The following is a 23,644-nucleotide window of genomic DNA, read 5'->3' as shown; positions in this document are numbered from 1 at the left end:
TCACAATTTATAGAAGCATGAGGTGGAACAGGCTATGAAATATTGGGCCTGCCTTTCACAGCTACCAGGGATGAATGGCAAAACTGAGTAGTTATGTTGCAGTTGTCACATTCAGAACCTGGACATGAATAAACACGAAAGTAAATAGTTACTTGGGAAACAAATACATGATGAAGATAATATAGCAGTGAATAATTCTGGGATGCTTGTCTACAATAGGAGACTTAGATGCATATTTTTTCAATATGTTGAACAGATTTGTAACATATATTAATTTTTTTTCTGACTACAATCCTATCTTTAGGACATCAAGTTGCACCAGGATGGCAATTCAGGGAAGAGGACAAGGAGAGACTCATATTTCACTTGTTTCATTTCTCAGTTGACATTTTCTAATAGCTTTGCGGATCCGCATATATTTAAAAACGTTTAAGTAACTGAGAAATGTTGTTTTAATAATTTAACTGTATAAAACCTCAATTTAGCATATTAACATTTTAATGTCATAAATAGAAAGATAATTAACAATTCTTTTTTTTAAGTATCAATATCTAATACCATTTTAAAGCATAAAAATGTTAGTAATAAGAGTTGACATTGTAAACTTATACTGATAGTTTTAGGTTTTCCTAATTATCATTTCCCTAGAATATTACACTTCACTTGGAAACAACTACATGTTGTATTTTTCCTGTTGATCTCTCAATTTAAGATCTCATTTTAGGTCTCCTGATGTTTAGAAATGAGAGAGATAAAATTATGTTGTTTCACTGTATTTCAATACATTTTTAAAAAATCTGGGCTTCATATTCTCTAAGCTGATGTTCTGAACAATGCGTTTCTTTGTACTATCTACTTACCAATTCACAATGGCAATTTATGATGCTCATAGTAAGTGAAAAGTAAACTATTTAATCCCTTCTAAGGTTTGGATTTGTAAAATATATTTTATAATTTCCCTGTCATAAATTTTCTATAAAAATATAACAATATTTTAAAATTGATTACTGTATCAGAAATCAATAGTGAATGACTAAATACTTTGGTGGTGTTATTTTTAAAATTCAAAGATATGAATATATTTACATGAAAAACATTACAATGTTTCCATCTATGTTCTCAGTATTCTCACTACCATTAAAGTTCATAAATAAAATAAAGATGAGATATATGACTAATCTACCAAAACTTAATTCCAAATAAATAATTTGGCATAAGTTACAACTTTCCTATGTAAATTAGACTTAAATATATGAATATAGAATATAGCTTTTTGGTGAAGGCAAATGCATTTATCTATTATTATAGTGAGATGTGATTAATTTAATGGACTTTTATACACAGTATTACAAAAACTGATATAATGCAAGGATTAGTATTGAAAATTGGCTTAAGACAGATTTCTTTTCTTTCCTTTTCTTTCATCTTGTTTAACTACAAGTATTTTTTAATTTTAATTCCCACTAAAGTTTGCAACTGAACGCAAATGAAACTGGACTATAGACATAAAAATGTACCCTGTTGCATATAACCTAAAGTTTTTATTTCTTATATGTTATTTTGTATTTCAGTATATCAATTTTATTAATCTTTCCAAAAATTTTTTATATAAGTGAAATTATAATTTAGTCTCTCAATTTAAAAAGTCACCAATTGTGAAACAGGTTTGGCTCAGTGGATAGAGTATCGGCCTGCGGACTGAAGGGTCCCAGGTTCGATTCCGGTCAAGGACATGTACCTTGGTTGCAGGCACATCCCCAGTGGGGGGTGTGCAAGAGGCAGCTGATCGATGTTTCCAACTCTATCCCTCTCTCTCTTCCTCTCTGTAAAAAATCAATAAAATACATTAAAAAAATAAAAATAAAAAGTCACCAATTATTGATTTCTGAAGAATCAATCTTTTTATACAAATAATAGGCGAGTGGTAAATATCTTTGGGAAATAGTTTGTGTCACATGGGTGAACAGAAAGAGCTGTGAAGGTCAAGATATTTTTTCGCTGTTATTTCTGCCTTAGTTACAGAATCTGTGTTTGTGTGCCTGAGAATTCTCTTTAAATAACGTCTATAAAATGAACATACCAAGAAGTTAACACCTTAATCTTTAATAATCCACTTTTGGCTTAATGAAAATGCAGGGATAGTTAGCTGGAGGACATGACAACTTAATCTTGCCTACACCTAAAAATGTTTGTACCAGTTTTATTGCAAATATAGTAAGAAGAGTCGGTGTGGTACATGATAAAAGTGATCCTTTAAAAAAGATTGGAAACTTGGTCCTGCATACCTCTTGGCAGGTCAAAAATCACTTGGGTTCTTTTTTTATTATTATTAACATTAGGATGTTGATAATACTATCTTCCTTATACGATTACTGCTGATAATATTAGCTATTATATAAGAACACATTACAGAAGCTTTCACAGTGTTGGGTAACTATTAGCTATTAGTACTGATCTTGGATCAATCATATAAAAAGTAACAGTGTTCTCTGTTCCGTCTAGTGCAAGACATATGCATGTGTATTAGAAAGTCATCTAATGGGACTCACGATCGACTTTAGCACAGGATTTATCTGCTTTGATGCTTCAACAAAGGTAATGAGTTCGGGTCAGCTCTGAGAAATGTTCTGCAGACATTTTAATTTAAGAATGATTGAAATAACTTTGAACTCCTGTCAGCATTTTAATTATCATATATGTCAAATATAAGATTCTCAGTTTTGTTAATAAAAGTTTAGTTGTGCTTTAATCTGTTTATAGAAAACAAAAGTTTAAAATTGGAATGAAACAAATGTGTTGGCACACAACATTAGAACTATATAAACTGAATATATATATGTATATATATGTATATATACATATATGTGTGTATATATAAATATATATATATATATATTCTTTCTTTCGCTTTTACTAAAGCTATGGCTTTATATTGAGGAAAAATTTTCCTCCTCAAAAACATTTTTTGAACAAAATATTCCTTTGATTATTTTTCTTTAGCAACATCTCTAATATCAAAATGGGGGAAATATATTTTTCGCTTTCTAGGTAAAATGTTAGAATTATACCAATAGAATGGGGGAATTTGAGTGTGAAGTTTCTAGCTGAGGAGTATAATCCTTGTAAATACTTAAAAAGGTCTTGTACTGTCTGATGGTGTGCCCTTTCCACAAAGGTTATGTCTCTGGCAGGGATGTATACTGAATGATGAGGGGCACCTTCTGAGCCAGGCGTATCTCAGATATCTTCAAGATAAACTGACCCCTCCCCACCGCTAATCTCCTCCCAGTAACTGGTGTCACTGCTGCAGTTTCTGACTTGGGGCTCTGGTCTCCACATAAGCCAGTCTTCTTCTTCCCATAGGACATAAATTCCTTAGATCCACCCCACTTTCTTCTGTATCAAAGAATCAACAAACTGATACATTCCTTCTCACTCATTTTAAGGACTAATGGCAATCCTCTACTGATAAGAAAATTATCAATAATATATCATAATGAAGTATAATGAGTTTACATAAAATGAATTTATGATAATGAGATACAATGAACTTATATAAAATGAACTTATATGATATATAATAATGAGTTATAACAAATTTATATAAAGTGCCATTCACTTGTTATCTATTTATTGATTAAACATTTATTATTTTTCAAGCTGAGGTCAGTCACAACCTGTGCCCTGCCCCAGGCCAACCAGAATGAGCTGCAGACTAATCTGTAGATGGCTGCTGTTTATGCTGCCTTGGAAGTGCCTGGGAGAGGCCACGCTGCAAACTAAGTCCAGCTGCAGCTAGTGCTGGGCCTGGGGCCACTGAGTGAAGGGTATGGGGCACTCTGAGGTCAGATGCTGCTTGTTTGATAAATTTTAGAGAAGTCCGAAACATGAGCCAAGAGAGGCCCTTTGTAGGAACTTATGATTATTTTATTTTATATGTTTTAAAGTGTGAACTTTTAAATTAATATTTATTTTGAGTGGATTCTGAAGATACAAATGCTTACAGAATTTTAAAGTTGTTTTAATTGTTGTAATACATTTTAATATAAAATTTCCCATTTTAGCCATAATTAATTGTACATTCAGTGACATTAATTTGCATTATCTGTTTTCAAAACTTTCCATCACTCCAAACGGAAACTCTTTAAATCATTGAGCAATAACTTCTATTTTCTTCAACCCTGCAGAATAGCAAAACAAAAACAGCCAGGATCCAACCACATGTTGTCTACAAGAGGCTGACTTTATATCTAAAGAAAGACACAAATGGGTTGGGGAAAAAAAAGATGTAAAAATATATTCCATACAAATTGAACTGTAAGAGAGCTGGGTGACTTGCGTGTGTTTCTTTTTTTCCCCTCTAGGCTGTACTTTGGAGATATAAGTTTTCTCATCTTAAAGGCTCTTCAGATGATGGCAAGAGCAAAATCAAATTTTTGTTTCAGAATCCAGATACTAAACAGATTGAAGCAAAGGTAAGCCCAAGTTCATCATATAAACCATCTCTAACTACATTTATACTGTTAAGAAGCAAAGGAGAGAAAATTTAGAAGAATCAAAAGACAAAAGCATACATTCCCTGTTTACCTTATGGCCAAAAGAAAACAAAAATTTTAATGGTTAATTTCCACTGAAAAGCATAACTTAAAATAAATTTCACTCAACAAATATATTTCTTACTTTTAATTCCTTAGGGGCTTTATTTGTATCATACTACAACAATATTCTAGGAACTAAAAAAATCATTACTTTGTAGTTTCATTCACTAAATAATAATTCAAAATGCTTAAAAGTTTCGGACTCTCTTTTATCATTATTCCATTTTTTAATATGAATAAAAATCCTTAAAGAATATTATTTTATGTCAACTCATATTTTCTCATGTTATGTATTAAAATGCACGAATGAATGATTTTTTGCTTTTCTTCATGCAAATTTTTAGTATTTTTAACTATATTAACTATGTTGTTTTTAACTCATCAAAAAGATTCACTACTTTATTTTTTAGGAATACATATATTTTAAATATTCAAATTTTGAATTATTTCCATTATTTTACTATGGAATTCACAATAACAATGTTTGGGTTGGAATGAATTATAAATATAGTATCCCATTGTGGAAGAATGGGTAAATAATAAATACCAAAGTGAAGATTTAATTGTTTTCTGTGGGCTTGCCCCACAGTGACTGTATTATGATGAGGTGCATTCTCTTGATACTACTTTGCAAAGAGTTTTTATCATAAATGGATGTTGAATTTTGTCAAATGATTTTTATGCATATATTGACATGATTGTGAATTTTATCCTTATTTCACTTCACATATTCTCAAGGTCCATCCATTTTGTTTAAATGACGCTATTTCATCCTTTCTTTTGGCTCAGTAGCATTCCATTGCGTATTAGTCCCACATCTTTTTTATCCAGTCTTCTATTGCAGGGCACTTTGTTTGTTTCCATGCTTTGGCCTCCGTGAGTAATGCTGCAGTGAACATAGGGGTGCATATCTTTGCGTATAAATGATTGTGAGTTTTTCAGGATATACCCAGGAGTGGAGTTGCTGGGTTGAATGATAGCTCTATTCCTAATTATTTGAAGAATTGCCAGTCTGCTTTCCATAGTGGTTATACCAGTCTACATTCCCACCAGCAGTGAATAACTTTAAACAATCAAGTACAACAGTTAAAATCACATACATTTGGAATTAATGAAATGCATTATTTTTTGAAACAGAGCCATGTGGCTCCTAATGTCATGACCACTTATATCCCTTTTCTGTCAGTAATTCCTATTCAGTGTCCTACGGCAATGAATAACTTATTCTAAAAAAGTAGTAAAAAATGTTTTCTAAAATCATTCCAATCCAAATTTATCATTTGAAGTATGTACAAAGAAATAAAAATACTTTAAAAGTACTCCTGTGGTTCTCTTTTGTTACATTTTATCAAGAATAAAATTTTAATCAGGCCAAATATATTTTTATGCAGCATTTATCAATACTGAAATGACTTCAATGAATGATAGTATGCTTACTCCTACAAGTTCTTAGATCACCATGTCTTATAGTAAATCTGCAATATATATTAACGTTACATATTAAACAAAAATAGAACAGTAGAGTTACCATGTATTAGATATAACTGGGGATAGTTAAGTTTATTGCACTTGAAAAAAAATGTCTATTATCTACTTGTATGGTTTATTATCAAATTTTTAAGTAAACTTTTTATTTTTATTCCATCTGACCCATGTCTCCTTTCTTTTCAGGAGCTGGAGTTTTCGAATCTATTTGCTGTTCTTCACTGCATTCACTCATTCTTTGCGGCCAAAGTAGCTTGTCTGGACCCGCTCTTCTTAGGCCATCAGGCTACGGCCTCTGCTGCAGCCAGTTCTGCTACCATGAGCAAAGCAAAGTACACGACTTGACACCCTGAGCTTTGGATCGCCGCTTACCATGACTATATAAGTAGGTGAACAGCTTCATCATTGTAGACCTTGGAGAGACAGTAATATCATCAAGTCAAATGGAAATTTCAGCAGACAAAAAAAAAAAGGGGGGATCTCCGAAGCATTTCTATTTTGGAAGGCCTCAGTGAATAGTCCTAAATGAACAAAACAGCTCGTTCTTTCACTCGGCTGATTTGTAGCCTGTATACTGCTTTCGTCAGAAGTGGAGAGAAAAGAAGGAACGATTTGAATTATGTAAGTAATGTAAAAATTGTAAATTCTCTATAAATAAAATAAAAATACCGATCAAAGGGTTACTCCTGTATTTTAGGATATTTTGTATACAGAATACATGTTGGTTCAGCTCATGAACTAATGCCCTATGATTACATCATGAGTGACCGAAAGGAGGCAAAAAACGTATGGCAGCAAGGATACTAGCATGTGGGGGAGGGTGGCGGGGGGGGATCTCATCAAAGGAAAAAAACACACACTTTAATTTGCTGCTGTAGATTTCTCCTTGTGTTATCATTTCATGGTTTGGCACTGGCACTCCAATTTCATCTTACTGTAAAATGTTTTTAAGAATTGCAAAAAGCTAGTAACATAGACCTACAATAGACGAATTGTGAAATGAACCACTTCCTCCTTGGAGCGCTTATACCAAAAGTGTTATTCACGGCCAGTGGCAATCAAATATGCCAAAATGTGTTGATTTAATTATGAATGAAGGCAACATTCCCGAACATCTTGTTCTTTTTTTTTTTCTTTCTTTCTTTTTAAATTTTGTACCCTGCTACTTTACTGAATTCATTAATTGGTTCTAATAGGTTTTGGTGGAGCCCGTAGGGTTTTCTATGGACAATATCATGTCATCTGCAAGTAATGACAACTTTACTTCCTCTTTTCCAATTTGGATGCCTTTCATTTCTTCTTGCCTGATTGCCGTGTCTAGGACTTTCCTTACTATGTTGAATAAGAGTGGGTGGTAAAAGTGGTCGTCTCTGTTTTGTTCCTGATCTTTAGGGGAATTTTTTGTTTTTATTTTTGTTTTTTTTAGTTTTTTCTCCCATTGTGTAGAATGTTAGCTGTGGATTTGTCGTATATGGTCTTTATTATGTTGAATGTTCCCTCTATTCTCACTTTGGTATGTTCCCTCTATTCTTACTTTGCTGAGAGTTTTTATCATAAGTCGGTGCTGGATTTTGTCAAATGCTTTTTCTGCATCTATTGATATAATCATGTGATTTTTATTCTTCATTTTGTTTATGTGGAGTATCACGTTAATTGATTTGTGGAAATTGCACCAACCTTGCATCCCCAGAATAAATCCCACCTGATCACTTGCTAGATTTGGTTTGCTAATATTTTTTGCTGTTGTTTGCTTGTTTGTTTTTTTCTGCAAAAAGCTTTATTGTTTCATTTGGTCCAGTTCATGTGAGAGGGCTCAAGGGTGGTTAGAAGAATGGCTAGTAGTTTCGGGGAGAGGCTCAGGTAAAAGCCAGACCCCAGGGGATGCAGAGGGGCCCCTCAAAGGCCTCTGGGCTCCACAGGTTCCTAGTGGTGCTGGAGGGTGAGCCTTTCCGAGAGAGACGCTTGCCCAGCCCAGCCTGGGGCCGCAGCCTGCGGAGGGGAGTCAGGTGTGGCCCCTCTTCTTGATGAGCTGCACCTCCTCGCCCCGGAAGTGGTTCTGCAGGAGGTCACAGAGATGAGGTCTGCGCTGGGAGAACCAGGGCCTGCAGCTCCCCACGGGACTGGGTCAGGCTCCTCTCCCAGGCCCGGCGGCTGCCATGGCCCTGAGTTTTGCCCCCTCATCTTGGGAGGCTTCAGCACGGCCTGGAAGAGAATGTTTTGCAAATTTAGAGATGCTCAGCGCCCTCGCACTTCTTCTCCGCCAACTCGAGGAAGAAGGGGCCCATGCCCTCGAGAGCCACATCGTCAAGGTCGAGACAGAAGCCCAGAGAGAGGTAGGTGTGGGGGGCCCACAGATACGGGTTGGCCAGGTGGTTGGCCACAGCCTCCATGTTGGTGGAATAATTCTGATTAATTTGGGAGCTCAGGGTTGTTCGGCAATAAGGAGTTAAGGTAGAAAAAAACCTGGTGTGTTGGCTGGTCTGGAAGGTGGTTCTGAAGGTGGTGACAGGAGAGTGGCTGGAGGCTGGAAGAAGGGGCGTCCCTGGGTCTGTTCCATCCAAACACTGTTGAAGCAAGAGACAGATCTGCCCCCCCCACCCCGAGGGCACTGCCTGGTTTGCTAATGTTTTGTTGAGGATTTTGCATCCATGATCATCAGTAATATTGGCCTACAATTTTCTGTCTCTGAAGTCTTTATCTGGTTTTGGAATTAGGATGATACTGGCCTAGTACAATGAGCTTGAGAGTGTTCCTTCCTCTTGAATTTTCTGGAATAGTTTGAGAAGGACAGGTGTTGTTCTTTGAATATGTGGTAAAATTCACCTGTGAAGCCAAGACTTTTGTTTGCTGGGAGTTTTTTGTTTTGTTTTTTCTGCTTTGATTTCATTGGTTGCAATCAGTCTATTCAGATTTTCTGATTCAATTTGATTCAGTTTTGGAAGGTTGTGTTTATAGGAATTTATCCATTTCTTACAGCTTGTCCAATTTGTTGGCATACAGTTGTTCGTAATATTTTCTTACAACCCTTTGTATTTCCGTGATGTCTGTTGTGATTTCTCTCCTTTCATTTCTGATTTTATTTATTTGGGTCTTCTTTCTTATTTTCTTTTTTTTCTTTTTTTTAATTAAGGTATTATATGTGTACATATCTTACCATTGCCGAACATCTTGTTCTATCTTTCACTTAAGGAGATTTATATTTTACCTCATGGAATTTATTTTCCAATTAAAGTTTTCTAAACTTTCAGTGACCCCAAAGTTTTCTAGAAAAAAATAATATGAACAACTGTGGTGTAAGGAACAATTCTTTGTAATCCTAATCCTAGCTAATCGTAAGCTAAAATGTTTCTAGAAAGCAGTCTCAGAGCTATTACTCATGTTCATTAAATATTTTTTCCCATTTTTAGTAACAATGATAAAGTAAGATCTGAAAATTAAAAAATTTAAACATCTATCTTACCATGTGATAACAAGTTATTACAGAATTCTAAACAACGTGGATTCTTTCAGGTATATTTTCTTAGGAATATAAATCTCAAGAGGCTGGAAATTTGAAATCATCGGGGGGAGGGGTAACACGTGACTCAGATTCCAGATCTTACATAATTATTTGCATCATGTGGAAAACATTTTCTACCCTTCACTACAGCTATACCGAGATCTGCCTTTAAACAACCAGCTGACCATTAAAAAAGGAAAATACGCTTTTTTAAATTCACACCAATATCCCCAACTAAATCAAAATCGGATTATTTCTATATGAAAATGACCAAGGATCTAATAAGGGTGTTTCATTTATTTCTTAAATAAGAGAAAAATACCACTCAAGAGGGGAAAATAGTTTGTAAAACGGCACTACCATTATAATTAAAAGTTTAATATCCAACTATTTCTATCATCATAGATTTTTCAATTTACTTTTCATATGATCAATTCTGATCACATTAAACATTTTTTTAAATGGTAAGATTCATAATTATACATGGGCAAGTGTTAAGCTGGGCCTACGACACATAATTAAGAGAACTGTGGAAAATTCAACAATAATTAATATAATTTATTTTGACCACAAAGCTAAATATATATCCATAATGAGGGTAATGCTGTGGAAATACTACTCATTATTTATCGATCAGACCCAACAGTCATTCAAAATAAGAAGCCCACCAAAGACAGGCTTTACTGGGGTGCCATTGAACTTATGGAGAAAAACAGGAAGGCATCTACCTTAGAGGGAGGTGAAGCAGCAGAGAGCAGCCAGTTCATTACACAATCGTTGCTACTAACTGGATGTTACCCTGTTAACATCTGTGTGCCATCAGTGTGATAATCTAGTCTAATGGACATACGAAATGGGCAAGGTAGCTAAAAGAGAAACGTGTAAAACTTTATGTTAAGGTAATGAAATTATTGAAAAATGAATGTTAGATTTGTAAAAGCTCCATTTGACATATACAAAAGGCAATGTATTCAAATACCTTTTTTGTTACACCACAACATTATTCTAGCCTGTGCTTATGTGTATGATGAAGGAAAAGGTGCACAGTGAGATATGGATGGGTAGATATCTCCTCGTGCCACAAACACACACAAAGATACAAACACATATATATATGTATATACATATGTATATATAATGAAATGGTAACCACAGATTATATGAAGAATATTTCAAATACATATACTTAATATCTTTACACTTGCATTGTAAATTGTAACTTGAATTAAAATTTATGATAATGCTGCATTTATTTTTGATACTATTGATAAAAAGGCCTAAATTACTACATTACATAATTGGGGGAGCCGCCTATTAAAAATATTATTCTACTTTTCATTTGTTAGCGAGTAGTATGTAACATTTTCTTTGACAATGCAAATATTAGCCACCATCATTTGTTATAACTTGGATTACTGAATGAGAGAGCTTAGATATGAAAAAATACTAAGATAAATCTCGACTTCTCATGTAATTTAGTTTTTAGAAGCATTGGAAGTATTCACGTTAAAACTAGAGAACATTTTGACAGCAGAATGTTTAATTTTTGTTAACCCCTCCAGTGCCTTGGTATATGTGTGTGTGTGTACATGATGCATATATACATATGTTTATATGTATACATGTGTATCTATACGCACTTTTAAAGGGTTCATTATAGTTGTACATAGTGCAAGCTCAAAGAGAATATTGTATTACAGATACTAAGGTCAGAAAAGGGAGTTCAATTTCCAATTTTTGCTAACTACTATATTTCCAATTTTTGCTAACTACTATAATAATGTACTTTGCCTGATTAAAAAAAATAACAATTAGTTTAAGCTGAAGTAAATGAAAGCAGGGGCATTTTATATTTGTTATATTGGAACAAATATTTATTTAAAGCTACTTTCATAGATAATGTAAGTATAATGTGTAGCCTAACATACATCATCCAACACTATTTTTAAGGGAGAATAATCAACTAGTAATTTATTGCCCATTTTCCAGGCTTACACCAACTTATAGTTTGAAAGCCTTTGCTCACAGAACTGTCATCTAGCAAGTAGAAAAGTAATTACTTGAAAATAAATGTCAAGTCCATAATAACCATGTAAGCAGAGAAAGCATTAATTTGTACATCAACATTTTCCTCATTGGTGACAAGGCTTGCTCATACACTTTGTCTCCTCTGAATGCTGGATTTGAGAAAAGCTTGATTTGTTATTGTGAAAAGTACCGATTTCAGAATTTAGAATTACTGCTAGACATCAGCAGTGTGGAGAACTTTATAAGCACAAGGACAGTCTTGTGCTTTACTTTTTTTTAAGGTAAGTGTAGATGTTCTGATATTAAAAACAAGTAGTTTGCCACTCTTACCACTTCTGTACTCATGAGCTCTCCTTAAAGAATCCCTTTGTCACTCTAAAACTGTGATTTATGATTTATTCTTATTCCTTCATACTTTAAAATTATAACTCACTTTTTTGCACATTGGAAGTTACTTTGGAAGATAAATAAAATGTTGTAAATGTTATATATTTTATACATATGAAAATAAAAGGAAATACCAGAAATATGAAATGTAAATATATTTATTTCATTTTTTATTGTTTTGGTGGATGTTTGTAAATACAAATTAATATCTGTGGCAATAACTTGTCACCTTGTTCTTTAAGTTTATTAATGTAATACTAATAAAACTGTATCTTTTTTATTGGAGCATACGAAAAAATAAAAACAAATACTATTTACTACATGTATCTTTTCACTTCTTGGGCTAGACTTGCATGATTTACATACGTGAAGAGCAGGGTCCTGAGAGACAGAGCTGCAAGGAACAGGAGCAGATGTGAGCTGTCTGCCTTGGGGGCTGACCTCTTGGGACATGACCCGTTCTGGCTCACCAATATTTATGAAGATAAACTATCTGACCTCTAGTCTAGAGATTGAAGAAAGTTGTTATTTGACCAATTACTAAAACAACCAGAGTTACAACTTTGGAAAGCATGACAACATTGATATCCTCACCATGGTCCGTTATAAGCTGGGTCTCTATTGAGAAGACTGGCCTGACAGGGCGTCATGATCTGGTCATTGGTAACTGAGAAGCCACTCATCACTTCATTTCATACAAGGCCACAGCTGTCTTTAATTACAGCTCTATCAAATATTGATCACATAAGTCATTTGAAAACAAGTGTGATATCTATATTATTTCAGTAAGCAAATGAACATCTCTCATTTTTTATGTTTTCTATTGAAAAAAATTTAAAGAGTATATGCTCATCATAGGTAATTTAAGCACTTAAGAATACAAGACAAAACAAAAAAATTATAGATATTATATTAAACCTCCTAACCAAAAAATTATACACTATTCATTTTAGGTAAATATCATGCTATACATATGTCTATGTTTATATAGAGGTAAAAAATTAGTTTGTATACAAGCACATGGATTTAAATGCTTGTGAAAATATATTCCCACAAAAATACAATATAAAATAAATAGCTAACTATGCTTGGGAGGGGGGTATATATGGATAAGAATTGCAAAATATGGATTTTTTTTAAAAGTTAACTACATACAATTAGCCCTTGACTAATGTGAGGGTTGGGGATATTGACTCATGTTGAAAATCTCCATATAAATTTTGACTTCCCAAAATCATAATTACAGCCATTCCTTGGTATCTGTGGAGAGGGTTAGTTTCAGGATCCCTGTGGATACCAAAACTCGCTGATGCTCAAGTCCTTTATATAAAACTAGAGGCCCAGTGCACGGATTCGTGCACCGGTGGGAGCCCTTGGAGATTGGGCTGAAACCAGCTCTCTGACATCCCCCAGGGGGTCCGAGATTGTGAGAGGGCACAGGCCAGGCCAAGGGACCCCACCGGTGCATGATCAGGGTGGGAGGGACCGTGGGAGGGCTCCATGGTGTGTATGGCCCTTCTCACTCAGTCCTGATCTGCTGGACCCCAGCAGCAAGCTAATCTATTGGTTGGAGTGTCTGCCCCCTGGTGGTCAGTGCATGTCATATTGACTGGTCGACTGGTGGAACGAACAGTCAGACACTTAGCATATTAGGCTTTTATTATATAGGATAGTGTGGGGGAAAAATGCATAGAGTCAGCTCTCAGCATCCACAGATGCCCAAGCTCAGATCAATAATAATATTTTCGATCTGTGATTGGTTGAATGTGAGGATGCAGAAGCTGAAGATAAGAAGGCCAACTATATAGTTATTGGGAAAATAAATCTGTATATGAAGTGCACCTGTGTGATTCAAACCCGTATTGTTCAAGTCAACTATATTAACAAAGAGTGGAATTATGTGTATATTTTAAATGGATCATGATCTCAAAATATTCTTTTATTAATTTTAAAGATAAGGTAATTTTATCTTATTAATTTATCTTAATTTTTAAGTTAAATTTTAGATATTAAAAGTCAATCTCTTCAGCATAGTTTTGACAAGTCGATATGATTGTGTACCACCAAGATCAAAATATGGTCAGTTCAGGTTCACCAGTAAGTTATTGGTGCCACTTGTAGACAGTCCTCTTCTAATCTCAAATTCCTTCCGCTATTCATCTGTTTTCTGTACCCATAGCTTTCCATTTTCAAAAACTGAAATGAACAATATGATATCTTTTGAGATTATCCCCTCCCTTTTGTGGGATAAGCTCTCCCCACAAAGTCTATGTTCTTTCCAGAGGAATACCAATTCGAATCCCTGTCCTTGCGACAGGCCATGACACAACCAAGTTCTGAAATCTGGAAAAGCAAGCCTCTTCCTCCTTCACACCTACCATCTGGCTTCTGTCCCCCTCTCGCTGCTGCAGCTGCTTTGGCTAAGCCATCCACCCTCCTGATGGCCAGGCTGCCTTCCATTGTCCAGGCTGGGCTCTGCCGCACCCGGGCCACACCTCCCTCCGGGAAACATCCCACACCTCGCCCTGGCTTGGCCTTCTCAGACCATTGTCTTCCTTCCTGTCATGTGTGGGCTCCTTTCCTCCCTTTCAGTTGTGTGTTCCTGGCGATGCTGTTCTGATCCTCCTCCTTTCGCCCTGCATCCTCCTGGTACACACTCCCCAGGAGCGCCGAGCATCCCAGATCCGGAGCGCTAGGTCCCTACAGCTGCCTGCGGGACATCTTCAACTGCGTCCCCAGGGGAACCCCACATGAACATGTCCCCGTTGGCATTCATTATCTCCTAATCTAATTTTCCTGGAAGTCAGTTTGGTTGAAGGATGACTCCCAAATATCACACCCTGGACAAAGGGTGTCAACCACCAGAGGCTTTTACCTCTCCGCACCCCTAGACGGGCCTCTCCTCCCTGTCCTCTCACCCACTCTTTGTGCTTGGGCTTCATGCACACTCAGCTGGCCTTCCGAGCAGCCTCTCCCAGCTCCTCTCACAGAAACGCACTGGCTGCATCCTGAGGCCGGAGAGGCTGGGCGGTGGGAGGCCCCCAAGACTGGGGACATCGCTGAAATAGTCCCCCCTGGCTTATGAAGCAGGTGTCAATAGGAAATGCCTTTCAGTCCCGTTTCTCTCCTTGACAGATCAACAACTGAAGAAGGTGTGAGTGTGTGTGTAGTTCAGCTGGGCCCCCTCCGGCTTCGCTTCAATCAGGCCAAATGGGGGAGACGTTTATGGAGTTCAAGCCTTTTCACTACTGGTCAGCGATCAGTCAAAGCCAGCAAGTTGTCAGTTATAAAAAAGTTATGAAAAATTCTGTTTCAAGGTAAAAGTAACCCCTGGGGGTTAAAGGAAAAAGGAAATCTAGCTGCAATAGAAATTGGAGAGAGCTAAAAGAATCCTATTTTCTTCTTGAACACGATGAAATTTTTATCGGCTGGATCCATTTTTTCCATGACTGAGGTTAAATCGTTTTCCCATTTCCTGCCACCGGCTTTTTGCTCTAATTTTGTATTATTTAGAGGGCAAAGCAAGGTTTGTACATAAGGGAAGTGCCTTTAAATCAAATATTTAAAACTTCACACTCTACATACTTTTGAATTTAAAACAAGGAAAATTATAACAATATTACTCATTAATATTTACTGATCACTTTGGCCATTTGTAGTGTTAAATATGTTACTGACATTGTTTTCACTGTTATAGTGACAATACATATATTTTTAAGTATGGTTTAACAAAATTTCTGATTCTCCTGAAATTTAGCCACATTCCATTTGTCTTATCTTAATGTGTTTAGTTGTGGTCCTTCATGATATTGTTTACCTGAAAATGTAATCCTATTCAAGGATTTTTGGTCCATAAGAAGTAGGGGACCAATTTTTATAGACTTTATATATATTTCTCAGCTTTTATATCATCTCTCTAATAGAGGTCACAAACCAAAAGTCCTGGGCCTTTCACTTTTAAAAATTTAATAAGTTACTAGTATTTAAAAGGTAGAAAATTTTATTTTTTATATCCATCGTTTATTGAAAATTTTGGCAAGTTATTAACAAGCCCAAATTTCCACAGGACAATCAGCTGAGGAGCTGGCTGGCCCATCAGGCTGCCACACCTCCCCCTCCTGCTGGTCCCTCAGCTGCCAAGCCCCCGGTCAGTTTTCCATCATCCCATTTACACAGTAATATGTCTTCCATCCACCCTAGTTTCCTCAAATTACTTACCAGCCAGTTTCCTGTAGGTATTTGAGTTTATAGCTCCTGTCCTTGGTTATAAACATAATCTACACTAATAAAAGAGAAAGATGCAAAATGACCATACCTCCATGATGCCCACCAGCCAACCAGGAGTGAGTATGCACATTAACCCAACAAAGATGGCAGGTTAATTTGCATATGCAGGTGCCGAGCGAAGCCTGAAGACTTAAGATGACTGAAGACTGAAGAGGCTTGGCTTCTTCACTGTGGCCGGAGCGAAGGCCTGGGTCCCGGGTGCTGGAGGAAAACCGGTGCTGGCAGCCAGGGGAAGGAAGGCCTATTGCACAAATCTTCGTGCAACAGGCCTCTAGTAATTCATAATAGTGAACACTTTCATAGACACTTTCTAGGCTCTTAACATGCATGAACTCATTTCATCCCAGAATAACCCTGGAGGGTGAACACTATCAGCATCCAATTTTACAGATAGGAAACTGATACACCAAGAAGTTGAGAACTCACCCCAGACAGCACACATTTTGTCTGCAAGGCCATCAGGCTCACAGACTGGCAGCATTCTCTGCAATTACATTGACAATGTCCTTCCCATCTGTTCACGACCTCCTTAAAAGAGTGTCTAAGGAGTGCTAATTTTTTCTTTGAAACACCTAAAAAGCAAAATCTGAGTGCAGATAGGATCCTATCTAGTATTTTATTTAAGTCCATGGCACTTGATTGGACAAACTATCCATCTCTAACTAAAGGCTTTGATGCTACCTGCCAGGAACTCTTCGTACAAAATGACGAAGGGGTGCTACCTAGCATGAAGGCCCCTCTAGGGCTGTGCGCTGACAATGCAAAGCAACGGCCCAATGTCCCAGAAACTGTCTCGCTAGTTTTTAGAGTGAGACTTCCTTTGATATTTTCAAGCATAAAAATTAAAAAATTAACAAAATGCTTAAATTACCAGGAAGCTGATGGACCATATATATGTCACTTTTTATGCAACTACCAACCCACCCATTTCAACTTCTCATGAAGAATAAACTAAATCCTCATTTCATAATTATGACCCAAAATATACAGTGCTGATCTTATCATCCTATCTCAGAACTCCAGGAGTCTAAGGCTATTGTTCTCTGCCCGCGAATGGACCTCCAAGAGAGAGTAAGACATGCTTGGCAAAAACTTCATCTTGGAGCAGTGACTCGTACGAATCGGCATATCCCTTCAGCATTTTCCTTTCTCTTGTGGTGTCAAGGTGGAAAATTATGATACAACAAATGTTCACTTCACACATATTATCTGATTGGATCTAACTATGTCAGTTCAATGATACAGGTATATTCTCCCATACATAAGACAAGGAAGTAGGACTTGAACCCAGACCCGTTTGATTCCTAAATTTTGATTTATTCTACTTCCCACCATGCCTCCTGGGTGTGGGTTAGTTGTTACTTGTTGTTCAGTAAGGCTTCTATGCACCGGTATTCCACTGGAGAACTCGGAGGGTCCGCTTTGGAAAACCAACAGTGTTTCATGGGCTTGAGTCTGAGAACATCACCCAGGCAGGACAAAGCCCAACAATGAACAGAATAAGTGCAGTTTGCCAGCACATAATTAATTGGAACCACACTCTGAACTTAAATGAGTGCTTTCCTAATAACAGGCAGCTCCAAATGGGAGGAAGCGCTGACCTCGGGGAGCTCCCAGGTCCTGAGTGCGGCCGCCAGCCAAGTTAGAATGTGCCTTCTTTAATCAGAATAAAACAATCACGGTTAATAGAGCATGATTAATATTTTTTTACAATACTAGCTGGTTCCCCAACCTCCTATTTCTGCCCCTTTGAGAACCAGGCTGAGCAACCTCTGGACCCAGCACCGGTGGCCGGACTCTGTTTTCCGTGAGCAGTTTGAACAGGCCCTGTGGCACCGAGGTGAGCGGCCCCCCTTTGGGGACACACTGGTGAAAAGAGCAGTCTTCTTCAGCACATCTGCCTCGCAGCTAAACGCGTATGTTTTGGTCACTCTATCAGCAGCTATCTAAGAAGGGTTTTGGGCTTTATCTTTAAAGACTGAAATTTTCAAACAAATTTCACCCTAAACTGGCACTTCAAGAAATGTAAAAGTAATAGAAAAACAAATTGAAACATGGATGGTCCAGTTTAGGCGACAATCCCAGATGACTGGACTGGGAGACAAATCTAGTGAGTGGAGAGCTAGTTTATCAAATTTTATCAACCTTATGGGAAAAAATAAATTCATTGGCCTTCTCTGCAGTAATTTTCTGGTCCCTTTACATTCTACTGTAGGTGAATACTGCCCTCTTTTGGCAAAATGTTCAAACTTAAACATGTGGGGCTTTTGATTAAGACATGATCAGAAGAAAAAAAGTTAACCATGAACAAGAATGATTTATTTTTAAATAAATCAAACTCTTAAGTACTCTGGACATTGTTCATGTGTCTTTTATTGTCTAAGTATAGCAATAAACCAAAAAAGCCAATTTCTTCCTTTTCACTCCCACTCCTACAATTACTATGCGAAATTTTACAGAAAGAAAACCCAAAATCAAGAAACACTTGAAGAGATTAAACACACACACACACACACACACACACACACACACACACACACACACACGTCCTCAATAGGTCACATAGCCCCTACCAAAGAGGCAAAAATCAGTACCAAACGTAGGTGAGGAGATGGAAAAATGGAACATTTGAATGTTGCTAGAAGGAACATATATTGTTACACTGGGAAACACATTTGCACCATCTACTAAAGGTGAATATAAACATGTTCCATGACCCAGTATCGCCTTTATATACACACTAAGACTCCTGCTCACATACAGCCACAAACACGCTGAAGAATGTTCACAACTGAATTATTTGAGGGAACAATACATGTCCATCAACAGTAGAATAATTAGAATGTGAGATGTGAATGTAAGTAACCTAACTTAGATACATCCTAGTCGAATCTCAGGATAAATGTGAGTAGAAGATTGCATTGCAAAAGAATACATAAAGTATGATTCCATTTATATGAAGTTTACCGATACAGGCACATGTGATAAAAGGACTACAGCTTTTGCTGTAGTCCTTTTATCACATGTGCCTGTATCGGTAAATACAGGCACATGTGATAAATACAGGCACATGTGATAGTTTGTGTTCATGATAAACACAAAGGGTTACCCATGAGAAGGGAGGGATTAAGATGAGATTGTGAAGGAGCACATATATAATGGTAAATCAAGTAGGCCATCCTAACAGTAGGAACACACACATAGGGCGTCCTTGAATAACGTATTTTCCTTCAACATCGTTTGGTTATGTTGATGAGGAAAAATAAATTGATTCCTGGTGAGGTCACTGTGTGGCGTTTCCCCACCCTCCCTGTCCGGGTGGGTGTTCTCTGGGCACTCTGGTTTCCTCCCACATCCCGAAGATGTGCACATGAGGTGAATGGCATGTCCAAATGTCCCTGTATGTGTGCACGCACCAAGCTGCCAGGAGAGGCTCCTGGCCACCCACAGCCTGGAACAGGAATGAGTGGGTTGAAAAACAGTGGTCTTATTTGTATTCATCTTTCTTAAATGGATGTGTAACTCACATTTATCTCAATGTTTAACCATAGATGTGATTTGAGGTCTATTTAGAAGTTTGGTGATGTTTTTGTGACCAAAAATAGAAGCTAGAAACTTAATTTCTATCAATTAGCCTATGATAAAATTGGTTCCGTTGTACACTGTTTACCTTGAGATCAGTTTCCAAGAACCTAGCAATAACATTAAGTGAGGACTTGCTGTATTTACATGCACACTGAATTATTCCTTGTACTTAATACATATTTTATAAACACCCTTCACAGCTACTAAATATTTTACAAAAATAATTTTTCAAGAACTCTACACTTTTCAGAGGTGGCAACAGCCAAAAGAATATTAGATGTCCAAATACAGACCACGGTAACTGTAAGGCAGCATATACCCATAGGGGTATTGAGTTTACCTAAATTAAAGGAAAAAAGCCAGGCCACTGAAAAATGGTTTCATTATATGCAATTGTTTATTTAAAATAATTTTCCAAGTCTTCCCACAATTTAACAGGTTTTGCTTCACTTTTATGCCCGCAGACAGCTAGAAACCAACACACATTTTTATATTTTATTTTAACCACTACATGTGCCATTTTCCTTTATTAATACTAGAACCAAATATATAGACCAATAAGCAGTATAGATTTAAATTATTTTCTTAGTAGTTATGGTGCCATTGACAAATTCCTTGGGATTTATCAGATGCTGGATGCTATTTTGAGCCATCTCCAACTAGCTGTCTGATTTAGGAAAATCATGCTACCTCCCCTACTCTCTCTTGCAAAATAATTTACTGGGTTAGATTATTTCTATTTTTTCATCTGGCTATAAAAATCACATGATATACTCATCATTCTCAATTAACTTTACTTCATCTTTTACTTGCTACTTCTCCACTTATAAAACATAATCACCTATATTCAAGTAAACATGAATGCATTGAAAAATAAACACAAACCCAACATATTGTTTATCACTCTAATATATTCCCATTAATACATAAAAGGGCTTTCAGTTGCATTATCAGTTTTTATTTCTATTTCTTTCTTTAAAGTCAATAATAAAATCACAACTGTAAAATGAATGCATTTAAAAACAGAAAGGATACATTTCAATGACAAAAATATGCAATCATGAAAATCTGGTGTACACTTTGCCAAGGTCAACAGACTAAAAAATGTGATGAAAAAGCCAATCTTCAAAATCAGCCTAGATAAAAACTCTCTCCTGACAGCGAAACCATCATTTAAGAAAATCATCACGTCTGCATATCTGGATCAGCTCTGAAAACAATAAATGTGTGTGGAGGGGTGCTGGGTAAAAATACATACCAGGAACTCAAGATTAAACTTCTAAAACTAATATTTAATTCAAAATTAAATAGATGACAATTGTATAAAACAATTTCCTTGACAGAAATGGCATGAGGCATTTAAAAGTAACGGTTTAGTAATCATCTGAGAAAACTCGTGGAGATACCCCACCCAACCCCCTAGCCTCTGTCACTGGTATAAAACAATCACCTTCCATGAAATTATGTAACTAAAATGTTCTCATTTATTTAGGATCGTTTATGCTTAGAATATTTTAAACACTTGGTTTTAGACATGTGGAATTTCCAGAACTAAGTTTTTTTAAAGCATCTATGTATTACTGAGTATTTGCAGAGGTGATAATCCTTCCACTGTACACTGACTGGGTTTCCTTCAGCATATTTGATCAACTATTTTAACAGTGATGCTGGTGGTAATAAGTGATACTCTCAGACTTTCCCTTTTAAATAATATGTAATCCTTGTGACACTAATGACTAAATAGGCTATATTGTATACCTTAATGAGGATGACTGATTTCAGGCCCTAGTATGATGAAAAGACACTAAAAAATGGCATTTAGTACTTGTGTTATCACTGAAAAGCTATTAACTGTCAAATGATAGTTTATGTGACATTCAGCAAAAAAAAAAAAGAAAATCATTATAATTTTACCAAAAGAAATAACAGACATGGGAAGAAATTAAATGAGCACAATGTGGGTCCCAAAGATTACACTATGACTTGGAACTAAATTTTCAAAGCAAAAGGCATCTATATACAATTTCTGTGAATATTTCTTATACTACGAAAATGAATTTCAAAGCAAACGCAGACTAGCTCAGCCAAAGAGAAGTACTCAGATGAACTAGAAGTTCCATTTGCTAAAGTGCACCTGCTATAACCAACTCTGCTCAGGCCCTGCCACCGAGCAGGATCCAGAAGTGGCCATCACTCATGCTTTTCATTCACTCACTGTGCTATCAACAGTCATACAGAACAATGGATTTTTTAAAACCAAATACTTTACACAGTGGACTATAGAAAAAACAACCCTAAATATACTATCTTCTAAAACTCCAGAGTAATATAACCTCATCAATTTTAAATACTGAAAATGTAAAGCGTCCATACAAATTATGAGTATTAAGCATATATGTTTTACTTTAATGTTCACTTGATGTATGCTCTTAAAATCTCTATGAGAGAAGCAGGTATTTTCCCGTGTCTTTTGGCAATAGATTCAAAAGCAAAAGTAGCAGTGCTGTTGAATTCCATGAAGCTTTTTTAAAGCTAAATTACTCAATGTCTGTATTGTTATTGCACTCATATATTGCCCGGAATGCATCTACAGTAACTCAGCAATAGGAATTGCAAAAAACAGGAAGGTAAGTGGGTCTACAAAGCATTTGAGTTTTCATAGAGGAAAGGCAAACTGCAATTCAAATAAGGTTGTATTTGCTTAACAATTATTTAACCTCATATAAAATGAAGTCCACCCCTCACTACTACAAACAAATCTGTGGGAATCAGAAAAAGATTTACAGTACACAAAGTCTTGACTATTGTATTCCACTCTTAAAGTCACTGAATTAAAACAGCAATTTTCCCAAGATTTAAAGAAAAATATATTTTATAAAAGGGATTATTTTTAATCACTGAATACATCATTAGTAAGACAGAAACGTTATACTCCCCCCACCCCCACTATAATTTGCTGATAGAAGAGATTTCTCTCTCCTTTAACTTCTAACAAATGCTACATTTTCAAGACTAAAGGAATTATCAGTAGGCATTCTTTCTTCATGGTTTAAGTTATTTTTCTCTGAAATATGTCAAGTAAGCTTTTAAAGATTCAGGGAGGGGCAGCTTCATGATTTTCTCTCTCAGTAGATTCTGAGGTGGCTCCTCTGGCTTCATGGCATCACTGTCATCTTTCTCTTCCTCTTCTTTATCTTCTTCCATTTTTTCATCCTCTTCGCTGTCTAGAGGCTGAGGAATAAGCTGATTACCCACAAACACGTAAGTGTTAATTCTCTGTTTAACTCTCTTTCTTTTCCTTTTGGGTGGAGCCCTCTGAGGAATCCCCTTGGCCTGCATCTCGTCGTTTATGAAATTTCTAAGTGTGCGTCGAATATAAATACGAGCCAAGTCCTGCAGATTCCTGACAGCACAGGGGGCTATAAAAAAAAACACAGCACACACAACAAAAGAGCATTATATACTATCATTTCTTCACAGGAAAAAAATGTATTTCTTGGTGAATGTTAGAAAACAGTAAGTATAAAAACTCTGACTTCCAACTAACATAGATTTCCAGATGTTTACCAACTGCCAAGCACCATTCTAAGAACTGAGAACAGCCCTGGCCGGGTGGCTCAGTTGGTTGGAGGGTCGTTCCATACATATACATCAAAAGATTGCGGGTTCGATCCCTGATCAGAGGTATGATGAATATTTTTTTTAATTTAGGCTCTTCCCCCATTTTATCCTCTTCCATCAAATTCCTACTCTACATTCACAATTACAAATGTCA

General features: G+C 36.4%; 2 protein-coding genes across 4 annotated transcripts in view; one reads left to right on the top strand and one right to left on the bottom strand.

The window, feature by feature from the left end:
* The window catches only part of SNTG1 (syntrophin gamma 1), a 53,636-nt gene extending 46,979 nt beyond the window's left edge, over positions 1-6,657 (top strand). Inside the window, exons 14-16 of the mRNA XM_079796575.1 lie at positions 2,503-2,595; positions 4,365-4,475; positions 6,270-6,657. Coding sequence (XP_079652701.1) covers positions 2,503-2,595; positions 4,365-4,475; positions 6,270-6,428 — 363 coding nt within the window. The 3' untranslated portion in view covers positions 6,429-6,657. The remainder of the gene's footprint in view (positions 1-2,502; positions 2,596-4,364; positions 4,476-6,269) is intronic.
* Positions 6,658-20,250: 13,593 nt separating this feature from the next.
* PCMTD1 (protein-L-isoaspartate (D-aspartate) O-methyltransferase domain containing 1) overlaps positions 20,251-23,644 on the bottom strand; it is a 44,869-nt gene continuing 41,475 nt past the window's right edge. For all 3 annotated transcript variants that reach the window (XM_079796635.1, XM_079796634.1, XM_079796636.1), the window contains one exon: positions 20,251-23,288. In XM_079796635.1, the coding sequence (XP_079652761.1) occupies positions 22,924-23,288 (365 nt within the window). In that variant the 3' untranslated portion in view covers positions 20,251-22,923. The remainder of the gene's footprint in view (positions 23,289-23,644) is intronic.

The sequence above is a fragment of the Cnephaeus nilssonii genome (assembly GCF_951640355.1).
Source record: "Cnephaeus nilssonii genome assembly, chromosome: 18".
In the NCBI taxonomy this organism is placed as follows: domain Eukaryota; kingdom Metazoa; phylum Chordata; class Mammalia; order Chiroptera; family Vespertilionidae; genus Cnephaeus; species Cnephaeus nilssonii.
This window is presented reverse-complemented; position numbering and strand designations above follow the sequence as displayed.